This window comes from Xyrauchen texanus, chromosome 22 (genome assembly GCF_025860055.1).
Source record: "Xyrauchen texanus isolate HMW12.3.18 chromosome 22, RBS_HiC_50CHRs, whole genome shotgun sequence".
Classification (NCBI taxonomy): domain Eukaryota; kingdom Metazoa; phylum Chordata; class Actinopteri; order Cypriniformes; family Catostomidae; genus Xyrauchen; species Xyrauchen texanus.
In genome coordinates, this window is record NC_068297.1 from 4,282,352 (window position 1) to 4,299,159 (window position 16,808).

At 36.8% G+C, this 16,808-nt stretch overlaps 1 protein-coding gene across 3 annotated transcripts in view; it reads right to left on the bottom strand.

Moving 5' to 3' along the window:
• LOC127662578 (C-terminal-binding protein 2) overlaps positions 1-15,526 on the bottom strand; it is a 67,853-nt gene extending 52,327 nt beyond the window's left edge. For all 3 annotated transcript variants that reach the window (XM_052153831.1, XM_052153834.1, XM_052153833.1), the window contains exons 1-2: positions 15,324-15,526; positions 29-182 (exon numbers count right to left, since the gene is read on the bottom strand). In XM_052153831.1, coding sequence (XP_052009791.1) covers positions 29-86 — 58 coding nt within the window. In that variant the 5' untranslated portion in view covers positions 87-182; positions 15,324-15,526. The remainder of the gene's footprint in view (positions 1-28; positions 183-15,323) is intronic.
• Between the last annotated feature and the right edge of the window lie 1,282 nt (positions 15,527-16,808).

The following is a 16,808-nucleotide window of genomic DNA, read 5'->3' on the forward strand; positions in this document are numbered from 1 at the left end:
TGGTAAGGGACATTTCGAGTTTTCTTACCCTCACAAATTCTGTCGAGTCTTTGACGTTTGACCTTGTGCTTATCAATCAAAGCCATGGCAACTCTCTTCTCCTTGTGTGCTGTTCACGGAGCTTAGCAAACAGGTAACTACAGCCCCCACAATCCTCCAGTTGGCATAACGCCACCTTACACCTGCACAGAGAGACCGATGATCAACAACAAGCCAGTGGTCAACTGATATCATGACATACACTGGTGGCCAAATGTTTGGAATAATGTTCAGATTTTGCTGTTTTGGAAGGATAATGGTACTTTAATTCACCAAAGTGGCATTCAATTGATCACAAAGTATAGTCAGGACATTACTGATGTAAAAAACAGCACCATTACTATTTAAAAAAAGTACTTTTTTATAAAATCTAGACAGGCCCAATTCCAGCAGACATCACTCCAACACCTTATCCTTGAGTAATCATGCTAAATTGATAATTTGGTACTAGAAAATCACTTGCCATTATATCAAACACAGCTGAAAGATATTTGGTTCATTAAATGAAGCTTAACTTTGCCTTTGTGTTTGTTTTTGAGTTGTCACAGTATGCAATAGACTGGCATGTCTTAAGGTCAATATTAGGTCAAAAATGGCAAAAAAGAAACTGAAGATTTCATACAAAGGTGTTCACAACAGTCTTCAAAAGACAAAGCACAACTGTCTCTAACAAGGACAGAAAGAGATGTGGAAGACCAGATGTACAACTAAACAAGAGGATAAGTACATCAGAGTCTCTAGTTTGAGAAATAGACGCCTCACATGTCCTCCGCTGACAGCTTCATTGAATTCTACCCGCTCAACACCAGTTTCATGTACAACAGTAAAGAGAAGACTCAGGAGGCCTTATGGGAAGAATTGCAAAGAAAAAGACACTTTTGAAACAGAAAAACAAAAAGAAAAGGTTTGAGTGGGCAAAGAAACACAGACATTGGACAACAGATAATTGGAAAAGAGTGTTATGGATCTTAACCCTATTGAGCTTTTGTGGGATCAGTTAGACTGTAAGGTGCTTGAGAAGTGCCCGACAAGACAGTCACATCTATGGCAAGTGCTACATGAAGTGTGGGGTGAAAGGTCACCTGAGTATCTGGACAAACTGACAGCTAGAATGCCAAAGATCTGCAAAGCTGTCATTTTGATGAGAACTCTTAAGTAGTTTAAGAAGTTCTGAAAATGTTTACAAATTGTAATGTCCTGACTATACATTGTGATCAGTTGAATGCCACTTTGGTGAAAAAAGTACCAATTTCTTTCCATAAGAGCAAAATCTGTACATTATTCCAAATAATTGGCCACTAGTGTATGTCAACCATTAGATGGAGACATCTCACTATTGAATCAGCTTGATGTTTCTGGTTTTTAAATTGCACATGGAATACCAATCAGCTTGATGCACTCATATGGGAGGTAAAACAACAAGGGATACCCATAATGCTGTTGCTTTTGTATGGCAAGTTTGTGGCAAATATGCCATGATCTCTCCAAGAAATTCAGCATTCTTTTACAGCATGATCAAGTTTGATTTGACTCATTTTGTGTAATGTGTGTCCAAAGATGAAATCCACGCAACCCATTATTAATTGAATAACGTCTCTTAATATCCCTTCTCTGCTTTACAGTCAAAAAACCAAAAATAAACATATAGCCCTGCTGGGCTGGACTGGTTATCTGTCATACTGGGCCGATGCACTTTGGTGCCAATCAGGGGCAGATAGCAATCGGGAGAACCGAGTGGTGCAAGAGGGTTGGCCGCAAAAAGTGCGGAGATAAGCTAAAAGGAGCTGCCATAATATAAAATATGCACAAAATCACAAAATATGCAATATGCAGATAAAGACAGCGAGACCCCCCTTTTTGGGCCTGTTATTATGTAAAATCCAAGGCCGATTTTTCTTCCCAGTCCAGCACGGAGCTGTACTCACACATAGCACGGATGAGGTCAAGAAGCCATTCTAATCCTCTCTCATTATTATTTGCTCAACCAAAACACAGTGACATTTTTACTGAACTGCCACCATTCTTAAAGATACAGTACCGATTTTTAGCATGTGTTCAAAAAATCAATGTAAATACTTGTAAATAAACAATGCATTTAACAATAATATGTTTGTAATATAAAGTTATATTATATTATAATATATTAATTTGATGGAATACATGGATTTGTACATTTTTTAAAAGCTAAAATGTGACCAAAATTATGAAAAACTAATAAAATATCATTTGTAAAATTATTATTTTCATAATGTACTTAGAAATATGTATAATTAACAACATTAGCTGTGAGAGCATTTTTTTCATTTGTAGGTAAAATGGACATTATAACAAGAGCAGGGATGCAAACTACTCACAATAAAATGTTATTATCTTTTTATTTTATTACTTTTTATCTGCACCAGTCATTGTAAGGAAAGAATAAGAAATGTTTTTGACATACTATAAATACATTTTAAAAACTATCAGCCAATTAATTGGTTATCTGCCTTTCCCACAACGTTAGTTATTGGTGTGCTTTTTCCCAACCCAAACAGCCTTGCTAACACCATCAGAAAAGAAAATTCTCAAGATTATGGAAACAATTTGTTTTTTTAAATAATTACATTTACTGATGAAAACAGGGACATTATATATTTATTAAGTAAACAGGGTCTGATTTGATTTCATGTTCTCTTTAATTCTCACTAGACTTTTAAGACACGTTACATAACATGAAACAAATCAAAGTAACTGTGTTTTGTCCTTCTGGGTTTCAAAAAAGAAACAGACAAACAGTCTTCCAGCCCCACGCTGAGACACTTTTCCCAAGATGCATCTTCCTCCAGTGATTTAAGAACCGGGGCCCCCTCACTCAACCTGAAACTGATCACAGCACACGCATAACACACAGTCTGTCACACAAACACACTCTCTGGAGTCTACTCAACCATTCGATAAAAACATAACATTTCAACCATCCTGCTGAAGGACAAATATTGACCCTCTAGACATGAAAGGCCCTGAAGGAGTTTTTCCATAACCGATCGTTTTCAATTTTTAAAAACAAGACCGTGCTACATTTGCAAATCCTCGTCCTTTGACTATTTCCTTCCATTCCATCTTCTCCTTATCTCTCCATCAATGAATGTAGTAAATGTTCAAGGGTCTCTGTAGCGTTCATTGTGTTACCTTGGGTGTCTTGGATTATTGCACACAAATAAAATGAACACATGTTCTGCTCGCTATGGTTCACATGGGTCAGTGAGGGCTCACATTTTGGTAATCTCAAAACATCTGACCTGTGTGAATATGCACACATTTCTTTGGAGTGTTAACAAATCAGGGCACCTCCTTTGGTTACACAACTCCTATTCACTGCTTATTAGAATCTAACAACTTAAAGGGATAGTTCAACCATTTACTCAGCCTCATGCCATCCCAGATATGTATGACTTTCTTTCTTCTGCAAAAAAAAAAAACTATGTTTTTAGGAGAATATCTCAGCACTGTAAGTCCATACAATGCAAGTGAATGGTAACCAAAACTTTGAAGTAGAGCTGGGCGATATGGCCAAATATCGTTGGATATTGATATTTATCAAGATATACATTTCATGCCATTAAAAGGGGAGGAAATGCATTCCACATGATTGTTAGACTTCAAGAATTTGTTGGTTACAGGTTTAGCTACTTTTTAATTAAAGTTGACGTATACTCAGTTTAGGATTTAATCAAGATCTCTTTTTAAAGTGATCTCTTTACATTGAAATTTCACCTGTTTAATCGTCTTCAGCGGACGTTTGACTCCACTGAAAGACTTTCTTGTGACGCTCCACACTCCAGCTCAGCAGGTGGCGGTAACGCACTATAAGCTGGATTGGCAACTGCCAATAAACATCACAAGGAGGAGAAATACTTTCATGCCTGTGACAGCGATATGGTTTGTGAAAAAAAGTTTATCAAAATAGTACACAAATAACCACCAATGGTGTTGATGTCGGAGTTGCTGCTGTGCTCAGTCGATAGCCGTAATGCATTGTCGTCATTGTTGTCTTGTTCGATACACAATGATATAATATTATCTGGATAGCTAGCTAGCTAGCTTGCGGCTTCCTAGCCTCACTGGTTTACATGAAAACAGGGCGAGGTAACTGCAAAATCATGACTGTGATTCAGTCTGCTAGTTGTGCATATTACTGCAGAACTGCTCGCGTTTTTAGCGACACACACCTGATCCAATCGTCTAGATGTAGAGGCGAAGCTAAATATCGAAAATTACTCAAAAGTTTATCACTGATATTAAATCATCACCTAGTCCTTCTTTGAAGCTTCAAAAAGTACATAAAGGCAGCATAAAAGTGATCCATACGACTCTGGTGGTTTAATATATGTCTTCTGAAGTGTCGTATGTAGAGACTGTAATGGCAAGATGAAAAAGGAGTTATATTTTTATCTGTTCTCACTCAAAACCAATTGGATCACTTCAGAAGACATGGATAAATCCACTGGTGTCGTATGGATTACATTTATGCTGCATTTATGTGCTTTTTGGAGCTTCAACGTTTTGGTCACCATTCACTTGTATTGTATGGACCTACAGAGCTGAAATATTCTTGTAAAAACATTTGTTTGTTTTTCTGCAGAAGAGAGAAAGTCACACATCTGGGATCACATGAGGGTGTGTAAATGATGAGAGACTTTTCATTTTTGGTTGAAATATTCCTTTAACACTCTCACTCACACACACACACATTAATATGTCGCACTATCACAAGAAACTTTACAGCTCTAGAGAACAAAGACTCTAACATTGTTTTATGCCTGTTGCCAACCAAACACATTCAAATTAAAGCTTGCTGAAGGCAAGTAAAATAAATAAAATGCTAATATTTTTCAGAAAATAATTTCCCCAGGTTTTGTTTGTTTGCTTTCTGTATCTCATGAGGCATTTGGAAGGAAAACATTAACAATAATAAGATATTTATTTTTTTAATGAAGAAAACAGGTTGTGCGTGGTGCTTGCGTGTGCAAGTCTAATGGCTTAAGGTGAGATCACACTAGACTTTGCACTCCTTTCAATCATTCAAACGCATATGATATGAAGACATATCCTGGTGTCCTTGCATTCCAAAGACTAGTGTTACCGGGGCTTGTGAAAATAATGGCAAACCATGGTTTCGTCATCTGATAGCATCACTGTACTTTTTGCAAGAGAAACTGTAATATGTCATCAGAAATGATCTGAAATGAATTATTCACATAATGTCTGAATGAAAAGTGTTCCTTTAACTTGATCTATTATTCCAGACATAGAAAAAGAGATATGAACTCCGTTAATTAACCAAGGTCATCCTTCGTCACCTAGGCAACCCTCACTTCCTGTCACTTGCACTTTTTGTTCGAGGTCAGACACAAACATAACCGGTCACAAAAACACTAAGCCTGGATAGAACAGCTGGCAGGATACTCCCAATTTAATGCAATTCCGACAGTATATATTTGGATCATTAGTGATTAAGAAAGTAATCATTATGAAATAAAAAAAGACTGTTATATGTATTTATATTAAATGAATAAGGTGACAGTAAACATCTAAAAGAGCTGCACAAAGGTTGTAATAAGTGTTTACAGTTTGAGATGTAAATGCTGAAGCACCTTTTAGATCAGCAGCCGGTGTAAAGATATCAGCTGTATCCACTTCAAAGACTTGTGTGTGTGTTTTAAAAGCACTCCTTCACACAAAGCATAAATTACATCTGCTCCATTCACAAACCTGCTGCTTTGATTCAGCTGCACCTGTATGCTTGTCTGCGTGTGTTATGACAGCCGTGACACTCAGTGTGATTGATGTTTGTGCATTCGGTTCCTCATGTTTCCATGCACAATAGCCACATTTCCACTGACCTCACTTCATTTCAATATTCAGTAAGTGCTATGCTAAACAGAGTCATTTCAATAAACACTATAGTTGATGAGGCACTCTTCAATCTCTTCTTTCTCCTTCAAACTCTTTCACATTTTGCAAATCTTGCGAAAACTGTCAAGCGATGTGTGGGGTACATTTCACCTCAAATGTTCAAATGAAAAACATGCAAAATTATTTTATTAATTTATTGTGTATAGTGAAAATGAAAACGATTTTTCAAAATAGTCTCATTGACTCACGTTTGCATTACACAACCAAATACAGTAACAAGCTTGAAATTGCACAGTTGCTCAACTGATACGCATTACGGTTACGCATGGAGTAAATGATTGCTATTAAGAATGAAGATCTTGATGCATTGGGAAATCGATATTTTTACCCACCCCTAAGCCAGAGCTGATTGCTCTGCGCACAGTATGCGTGACACAAATTTCGGCATCAGCACAGTCCACGAGGACGGTCTTCACACGGCCTAGTTTTTCTCAACACATGGACAGTCCTCGTCTATGCGTATTGCTGGTGCATGCACCTGCTGTCGAATGTACTAAAAGAGTTTCATAAAGCAGTTGCAGTGTGCATGCATCAGAATATACTTTGGAAGGCAACATGGTCAACGGGCGCGATCCGGAACGCACAAAAACAAAGTATACCCGGGCCATTACTGGACTGTCTGTGTCATATCTCGCTCTTCTTCCCGCAGGAGAGAAAAAAACGAAATGAGGTCAATAATGGCTCAATTGTTTCTCCTAGATAGCAATGGAAGGTGAATGGAGACCACTAGTGAAGAGCTGCAAACTTCTGGCATCTCGGTTTACCACAAAATTTGCCACAAATTAATGACAGACAGGGTTGCAGCAAATAACAGTTTTTGGCCAGAGGTTTCAATATAAGCTCAAACATTTCTCATCAAATTCCTCCAACATCATATGATTTGAGACATCCTATATCCACATGAATTTTATAATAAATATATATTTGTGGAGCGGAGGGGGGCGGGACCTCCTCCTTCCCGGGCTTCGGCACCAATGTAACACGGTTAAGGATGGGCAAAGAGAAGGCAAGAACCGGCTTGTCAATATAAATGATCATTTAATTAAACTCAAACCAAAAGCACAAACACAAACACACATGACGGACATGCCCGTAATTCTCTCTCTCTCTCGAACCATCGTCACCGGCTGCCTTTATCCGTCGCGCGCCTCATCAGGTCGATTGGGGAACGGGCGCGCGATATTCCGACCCGGCCCCGCCCCCCTCCGCTCCAAAATATTTTAGACTATTTTTTAAGAATTACGCATTACAATTTCATAACAAAATTCCATTAAATTGGGTAATTTATTTATTTTTTTATTTTTTTTTAAAGATTACTCAATTTGTCATGAAATTTAAATGCACAATTTTTCATTTGTGTCTATATTTATTTATTTTAAGAAATGTATTAGTCAAAGTTGACACAAATGGAACGTAACTGGAACTTCTTTCAGTCTCCTGAACAATGGAAAAGCAACCTACACAATAAACCTCCACATACAACGTCACAAACACACTTGACCTTTCTGTCACACTGTAAACCCCAATGCCCAATTAATTACTTGTATTGAGTAGGAAAAAACGTAATCATTCAAATGAGTTCAAACATGTTAATCTTGAGGAGTATTTAGAAATTTCTCTTTCTTTTGAGTCCATGAAATGAACACCTTTTAAATAACCTGAACTGTTTTATTGTTTTGAGTTTAATGAACTTAATTTTGTTTTGGTTTGATTAGCTCAAATTGGGCTGGGGATTTCTTGTTCCCAGCATGCTTTGCATGGGACTCAATAGGGAAAGTAAATGTTAAAATTAAGTGCAATTTATGTGTTTTTGCTAAATGAATGCAAAGGGGGAAACTTGTTAGTGTTTAATGTGTTATGTTGCCATTTAAAAGAGTTCCAGTTATGTTGGATTTTTTGGGGGGTTACCATTATGGTGAAGAGTCAAGCTTGCGCTTAGGTTGAGGACCGATACCAAGTATGTATCTTACTTACTGCTTTTTTCATTATTAAGTAAGTCACTAATCAGTAGGGATGGGCGATACCACTTATTTTCTTTTCGATTCGATACCAAGTAATTTTAGGCCAATATCGCCAATAACGATACTAATACCGATACCTCTAATAATTTTATTTTTACCAATTCTTTGGATAAAATTTTTAACTAATTATTACAATTTGTATATATTTATAGGCCTAATCAGAAAATGATTAGGCTGCTTTGTTTACCTTTTAAAAATAAGGTTAAGCAACATATAAAACCACAAAATTAACCATAGATATTATTATATGGCTACTATTACTAAAACCAAGTTACAATATGGACACTACATTAATGCTGTAGCAAAACCATGGTTAAAACATGGTTAGCCTACTACAGTCGTGGTTACTAGTCATTGTTAATACAATATTACTACAGTTAATCCATGGTAAGTTTTCATAAGGGTATGATTTATTAATGAGGATTAAAGATCATTATGAAGGTTTAAACAACTCTGAATTTAAATGAGCCTGTAAAAATGGTCACACAAGCCCATTATAATACAGGTCATGTCTAGGTTTGTCATTGCTTAATGTGAATAACTCCAGATGCTGTTTTTCTGTCATTATCTGAGGAAAGCACCGCTCCCTCTTTGAACAAATGAGCTCTGTGACTGAAAGGGAGCGCTGTCTGACAGCTAGTGTATTTTAGCATTTCTGCAACAATTTGCTCATATAATTATTCCTTCGAAGCATATGAGATGCATTAATATTCATGTTATCTAAATAATAAGATCACTAGTTAAAAAAAAAACTTCAGAATCAATATTTTGATCCACCCATCCCTACTTGTCAGACTTAACTTGGGTGAATAAAATGAAGGGAAAAAAACGCATTTGTGTTGGAAAATAACAAATCTGGTGTTTTACTCAAAAGTCCCATTAAAATGTATGAGATAGCTTACTCAATTTTTCAAGTTAAGAGCAGTTAGCAAGCGTTAAGTAGTACAAAATCAAAACCTGACAGTTCCACTAACATAAATTTTGAATTTATTTATTTATTATGATGTAACTGATTACCTCAAATGTTTTGAGTTCTGCCAACTTATTCGAGTTAACAATGCACGCATCTATATCTCTCCTAACAAACCACTTTCTTCACCCGTCTACACTGAAAACCACTCAATTGATAGAGTAAACTGGTTCCCTCAATTGATTTGAGAAATGACATCTCCAAAACGTGTGTAATTAAGTGAGTTAACTTGGTGTTCATATAGAATAAAGTAACTAGATGCAAGTAGATTTAACTCCAATTTGCTATTTAAATGTTGTTACATCTTAATACATTCAATTGAATGGACTAAAAGTTAAGTCATACAATAACAGCTCAAATAAGAAAGATTATAACTGATTCTAGGACAATCATTAAATAAACGTATTTCTCCACAGAAATGCATATATGCCTGTACTTCATTTGCACATGCACAAGGTAAACTGAAATAGTTAACAGGGTTAAATCTAATGGTGATCATCACAGATCACCCTAATGGTGTCATCACATGAAACAACTACTTGCAACAAAACAACATAAATAAATAATACTGAAAAAGAGCTAAAACCTCTTTGAATTCTTAATAACAACTATTTAAATGCCCCCATATGATACCTTTCACCAAGGAAACATAATAAGCCTAAATATTTAAAGCGCAAGGCATTGTGGGTATTCCCCGTTGCCTCAATAATTAACAATTCAAATCTTAGAGAACACGATTTGACAACATGATTTTTTCCAGTAATGACACCTACAACATCACCTCACAAAAGCAACCACAATACATGGCAACAATGCAGAATGAATTGTAATATGACTCAACAAACAGCGTGTGAACACCCCTCTAATCCTCGTATTGATTTGTGAAATTCCCAGCTGTAACGAGCGAAGCACTTTGCCCGACCCCTCACAAAGAAGAGGCCCCTTCCCTCACTGACCCCTTCATAACACACTGAACTCAGTGACCCCGCTTTGACTCATTCTTGGAGCCAAACTCCAAGAGAACACTGCTAAAATCACCTCCTACAGTGCAGAGCGACTGTTCTTCCCATGTCGACTCAGGGAACACAGAGATTATGCCACAAAATGATCCGTAACATATACACTTTGCCAATTTTCCTCACATCAAAAGATTGACTGAAGGGACATCTGCTCTCGAGACCTGAGGCTGAGGGGCCATTCTACCCGTATCTGTCAGAGATAGCATGTTGTCCCACCACACAAAGAAATATCACAAGATGTCTTTAATACTTCTGGAGTTATAGACACTCCAACTTTGGAAAAACAACACAAAAAAGTCATTTTTGGACTCGCACCATTGGCATTTAATGCAACAAAGGGTCCTAAAGTATCTCGGTGTATAAATGAAACAATGACACTGCCACCTTTGTAAGGTCATTTCTTTGACCCGTAGTTTCCCCAAATAAATGCTGTACAAAATATTTAATTACGAAGTAAATATTCATCCATTGCATTTAAGATTTTGGCTTTCATCATCAGTTATATTTACCTTTCTTTAGAGAAAGTAATAAAAAAATAAAACAGCTCGGGATGATACATTTATTCATTTAGCAGACGCTTTTATGAGGAGAACAATATAAGCAACAATATAATAAGTGCTGTAATACAAGTCTCACATAGCTTAGAGCAGTATACATAGCATCATTATGAGTGTTAATTCCAACAGCACTCATTTGCCAAAGGTGTGTATTTTTGGGGGAATTTTGATATTTCAATCTCAGTTCCTATAATACAACGTGTACACAAAATAGTTACACTCAGGACCTTAAGGACACAAATGTCCCCATTGAAACCCATTATAATGGCAATGTTTGATCCCAGTGATATTAAAGCATAAAATCATGAATTCTATGATATTATGCTTTCAATCCAAAAAAAAATTATTTTTTATATTTTCCACCAGATGGCGCCATTTTTCTCATGTTTCGCCTATGGAGCAAATAAATGCTTTTTTCCTATTTTCTGTATTACAGAGCCCTGCAGGCCAATTGAATAAATGATGCAGCTAAAATTAGGCATTTCAACCTGAATCTCATCACATTGTGATTGACAGCCAGACACGTCTTGAGACTTCAACGAGCAGTGACTGAAATAAAAGTTGAATTCGTGCTCTCTCTCTCTGTGCAGATGCCATATTTCAATTTCATACCCATTTCCATCCTTTGTAAGTCTTTCTAGTCCTCCTTTTGAGAATCCATTGGTATTCTACACTAGAAGACATTCAGAAAATCTATGTTTGTATGTGTTAAACAAGTTATTATACTGAGGTGAAATCATTCATATTTATCCTTACTGTGCCACTCATCCAGCCGCTCAAAAACAAACCCATTTTACTTTTGTGTTAAGTGCACTGAGAAATGTCAATACACTTGCAGTCTCTGGGAAGTGGGAACATCCAAATGAATGATCAAATGCAAAGGACCAAAACTATGTGGCTATGTTCAGAATTGAACACTAACTTACAACTGACTAAATACTACACTGCTTACACGATATACCGCCAACTTTAAAGCTGAAGAGTCTAATTTCTGTGAAACCAGCGCAAATGTAATTGCAAAAATAAACATTGGGAGAATTCCAATCGAAAGTGATCCTACATTTGCCGAATTCACTCCGGAGAGAGACAGAGACATAGCTCTTAATGTGGGCACTCAGAAGGGCCCTTCATAAAAAAAAACTAATTTTAGTACTTTCATTTGGAACGACCCTTCAAGGCCCCCCATTCCCGCAGTGCCCTTCAAGGGTGCAAAAGTGCTGTTTGGAAAACTGTCGTTGTTTTCAAACAGTTTTCTGAACACACCCTTCATTTTCCATTGGTCAAACAGGCTGATCTCTCAATGAAATTGGAAACAGGAGGTTACATTTTCTGTACCTAAAATCGGTTTGTGCTCACCGAAATTGGAAACACTGCCCCCAGTGGACAAATTGGTAAGTGTTGTTGGGCTTATGGGCATGTGCTCCATTTTCTGTGTGAAATGTCCACGGAGGAGCATCAAAAGCAAGTGGTGAAGCGCGTTGTTTTCAGTAGGGATGTTCACGGAGTCGACATTAGGTTAACCGTTCGACGAGCCACTATTCGAATACCAAAATCATTATTTGTTATTCCAGACAATAGAAGTATTCAACTCGACCTGAACTCAACAAGTCTGGTTTTCTGGATGGGTTTTGTTCAGTTTTCCAAATATAGGGCAAGTTAAGGGCTGTCATGCTTTTGTGTGTGTCTGCACAGTTTTTCTATACATTGTTAAAACGTGCTGCATGGACGTCTTTGACTATTGCGTTGAATGTCACTTTTTTCTTTCAGCCCTTGATAAGCGGTAAGACTATGCTCTGGTGTGCATATTTATGTAAAAAAAAAGTGAACCTGCCTGGGCAGAGCACATTTACAGGTATTGACAGTTTGTCTACTGTGAGATTTTATTATTTGATGATCTAAGTGTTGTGCTATTTTAGGCTCATAGCTCACACCTTTTTTTTTGCTGCTATTTTGAGAATGATTAACTTAACCCTCATGGCTACCGACTGTTAAAAACGGAAACGTGCACATCCAAAGTGAGGCGGCATAATGTGGCCAACCCTATAGGGTACTGGAACTCTCTGAAACAACATGCTGACTTTTTGTGTGATCATGTTGCATTGATTTAAAAGATAGTCCCACCACAAACTCAGGCCATAGGTTGAGCCAGTGTTCTTGTCTCCGGCTGGATGGGTCAATCAAAATAAACAGGTATGTTAAAAGTGCCAGAGATCAGAAGTGTTTATCATTGGGAAATCAGCCAATGAAAGGTTCATATTTAAGTGTTTCTGCTATTAAGCTGGGATAGGAATATTTGAACATCAAAAAACCACACACATCAGCTTTAAAAAATATATAGTATGATAATAAACATTTCAAGAAGACAGAAGGCTTTTCCTAAATTGTTGTCACATTGTCCAGTTATAGTTTTATCCTATTTATTTAGCATTTTGAAATTTTTTTTTTATTTTTAGCAGAAATGTCTTTTGGCAGTCCAATCTAATAATGAGTCATAACAGAGACGTCATCATTCAGGGGCGGACCTGTTCGGCCACATTCGGCTCCGGAAATGTCCCGGTTCTCCCTATGGCCAGTCCGCCCCTGACATCATTTCTTGTTCATTCATTACACTGCAAGGTACTATGTGCAGTTTGGCAAATTTAGCAGGTCATGCTGGAATTCCATGCAAACTTTCAAACTCTGCACAGAATACATACCGCAGAACAATGTTAAGTGGTTTATTGGAATGTGAAAGGTCTGTAAAAATTAAACAACATTGTAATAATGTTCTACCTAAAATGTGAAGTATACATGTTCATAAATGAACCTCTAAAATTCATAGAATTTATGAGGTTTTCTGACTATGCCAACTGAAAATGTTCTACGAATGGGTGTTTTTTTCCCCCTATAAACATACAAGAAAAGTATACTATTCCTATCTTAACAGACTTTTCAATACTATTTGATGCCTCCAGAAGACAGGTTTATATTCAAACTGATTCTGCCCACTAAATTATATCCGTAAAAAATATTAAACCAAGAAACCTGATATTGTCTATAAATCTCAAAGGTAAACTACATAATTGACAATAACTGTGAGAGAACCTTAAACTGCCTGAGGCTATTGTAAAATAATCAGTCAAATAATTTTTTTTGAAAGAGAGAATATACAGTATTTTAAGCACCTGACATTGAAAAGTTATAGGCTATATATCAATAAATGCTGAGCTATGGTGAGATTCCCACTTTCTTTTTAATATACTCTCTGCGCATACTACAGCACATCTGTGGTCTCAGCAACGTCTAAATTAATTCTCTCCTCTCCACACCTGAAGAACAGGACACCATAAATATTAAAGAAGCCCTTTGCATTTCGCTGTCCTACTCTAATAAATGTTTTCCTGCTTTAGATGCTGGTGATGCGTTCAGTATGTGATGTGTGAGTGCTCGAGGCAAGAAAGAGAGAGAGAGAGAGAGAGAGAGAGAGAGAGAGAGAGAGAGAGAGAATTCCCATCAGGAATGTAATGGACATGTTAGAAATCAAGGTCTTTAGTTGTCTAACATACACATGCAACCTACTGAGAATAGATTGATTAATATAATGTATAACACCATGCATTATTTACACATTCACTGCATACTAGTAACAAGCAAAGTACACATTTTAAAGTCCACTTAGACATTTTGGTGAGTTAAAGGGATCATTAATCCAAAAATGTATGGAGGTGTTTGTCACCATTCACTTTCATTATATGGAGGGAAAGATGCATTGAAAGTCAATGGTGTTGAACTAAAAAGCACCCACATCTCCATGTGTATGGAACAACATGAGGCTAACTATACATTTTAGCTAGCAAAAGTAACAGTTTTATTTTTCTTCCGGGCTCCAGTGCCTACTTGAACAGGGCCCTTGACAAAGCCCTTAGAAACAGCAGATGTCCAGGATGAGAACATCTGTACACACCCCCTCTCCTCTGGCTATTGCACCATGCACAGACAAAGGGGCATCTCACTCAGTAATACACACTCTCTATCTCCACTTCTCTATACGTTTTCATGCTGTGATCTTAAAAATGAAAAAGGGACCATCAATAATGACACAAATCTTAAAAATGTAGATGCAGTGAGTTCTGTGGCAAGACTAAACTTTTAAACTTCACCAAAATAGGGACCGTTGACTTAATAAAAACACACCACGTTTAGGTACCTGATCACAGTCGACCCTCCCCTCCCCCCAATATTGACTTAATATGTATATTTGTTTATACACTGCCCTTAAATGCATACAACATTGAGGAATCAGACCAATGCAATCAATTTAGATAAGGAATATCAAGAGAGTGAGTTCTAATCAAGCTGTTACACATGGTCACCGACGCACAACAACAATGTTGCAAATGCTACTTTGGGTCCACTTGATCAAATCGATACAATGTAACAAAGACCAAAAGAATCAGTGGACACAATGTAACCAGAGATCAAAGATACAGTGTAACGGTCAAAGCGTTCCATTTTCGAACTATTCTCCGGTAAGTAGCTCAAGATGTCCTCTGATGTTAGAAAGACAGAGAACAGAGCCCACCCATTCCCTCCATGTCGCAGGCGAAAAAACACACACATGAACGGACACACCGCGCAACACCAGCCGCTGTTCCTTAAACCAACAATCGGTCATCTCACCAGCATACAAACCTAAATATATTAAGATTTCAACTCATTATAGCAAATAAAAACCAATCCGTCGCCCAAAAGCAAGAAGAAGAGTTCATGGTTAATGACTCACCTTTAGAAACGCTACCCCCAAAAAAACTTAATCCACCGTGTTAATCCAAAACTGAATGTTTGATATGATTGTTTGGCTTGTGGTGGTGTGAAAGAAGTTACAGATATGCTTCTGTTTGGTTCAGAGCGAATAATGGTGGTTGAGGGTTTTTTTTTTTAAAAAAAGAGGAGGTGATTCGGAGACTATGGTGCACTACGTTTCATCTTTCCCCCAGTTGCAAGGATTGAGACGTCTCTGTTTTCCTTTGCTTTTTTCGCTATATTTTTTAAAGAGGCGGGGCTTTTGGACTAAACGGACCAATGGCGGGACGGTTAGCGAGCGGTCACGCCCACATTATCTGCGCGTGCACTGGTCAGTTTGACCGAGCGTCCACTGACAGACCTGCATTGCATATACTTGATTGCAACCTCGTTTTTGGAGAAGGGTCCATTTAAGAAATGTATTAAGAAGATACTTAATGAGGGCAGGTTGTTTCTAAGCATATCAAGCTCTTTGTAAGCCATCGTTTTATGTCGGACATTTCAATTGAATCAATGAATTAAAAAATATAACTCTTAAAAATAAGAGAAATTAGGTTAAAAAAAAATAATAATAAAATAAATAAATAAATAATTTAACTAATTTGAATATTTTATGATAATATAGCCTACTGTGTGAATCAAGACCTAGAATATTTGAATATAATATTACATTATACATTGTAATACTTTTGATCGAAAAGCTTTTTTTCCCTAGATATAATATTTTTTTATTACAAACAGCATTAGCTCTATAACAATTTGAGTGAAAAGCAGACCTAATTAAAATGTTTTATTTTGAAGTATTTGGATGTATTACAGGTCATATAGTGATTAAGAAATCCATTGTAAAGACAAAGATTTATTTTAGGTGTTACTGAGAGTTTATTCAATGGTTTTCATTCATTATACGACATTGAATCCTTTAAAGTCTAAATCAAAACAGTGTATTTCCCTAATGTATAGTAAAACAAACTATTTACATGCTTCCAGAGGCCACAGTGCAAAATATATAACACATTTTTACAAGACATCCACTCTACTGTGTTGAGTACGCAATAAATAAAAACACTTTCACAAATTAACCATAAATTCTGGTGATAAATCAGATATGGGTTGTGTGTGCAAATATGCGTATGTGTGAGGAAATGTTACATTGTTTCTGTAGTACAAATAGTATTATTATTGCAGATAGTAATAATAATAGATATATATAATAATAGATATAATGCAAAAATATAGTAAATGCAGAAAAGAGCACATTTTGACAGAGATGAGACATGCCTGTGTCAGTCAGGTCAGGGTTATTTGTTTTTATCCACATTCTCTCTCATAATGAGCATGAAAATATTCAACTGGAAAGATCTAATGAATTTTCAGAGGAACATTTATTACACACACACACTTCCCAACAACCCTCCCTCACTCCTGAACACAAATCTCGCCTCAGTTCAGCACTTTTACATTC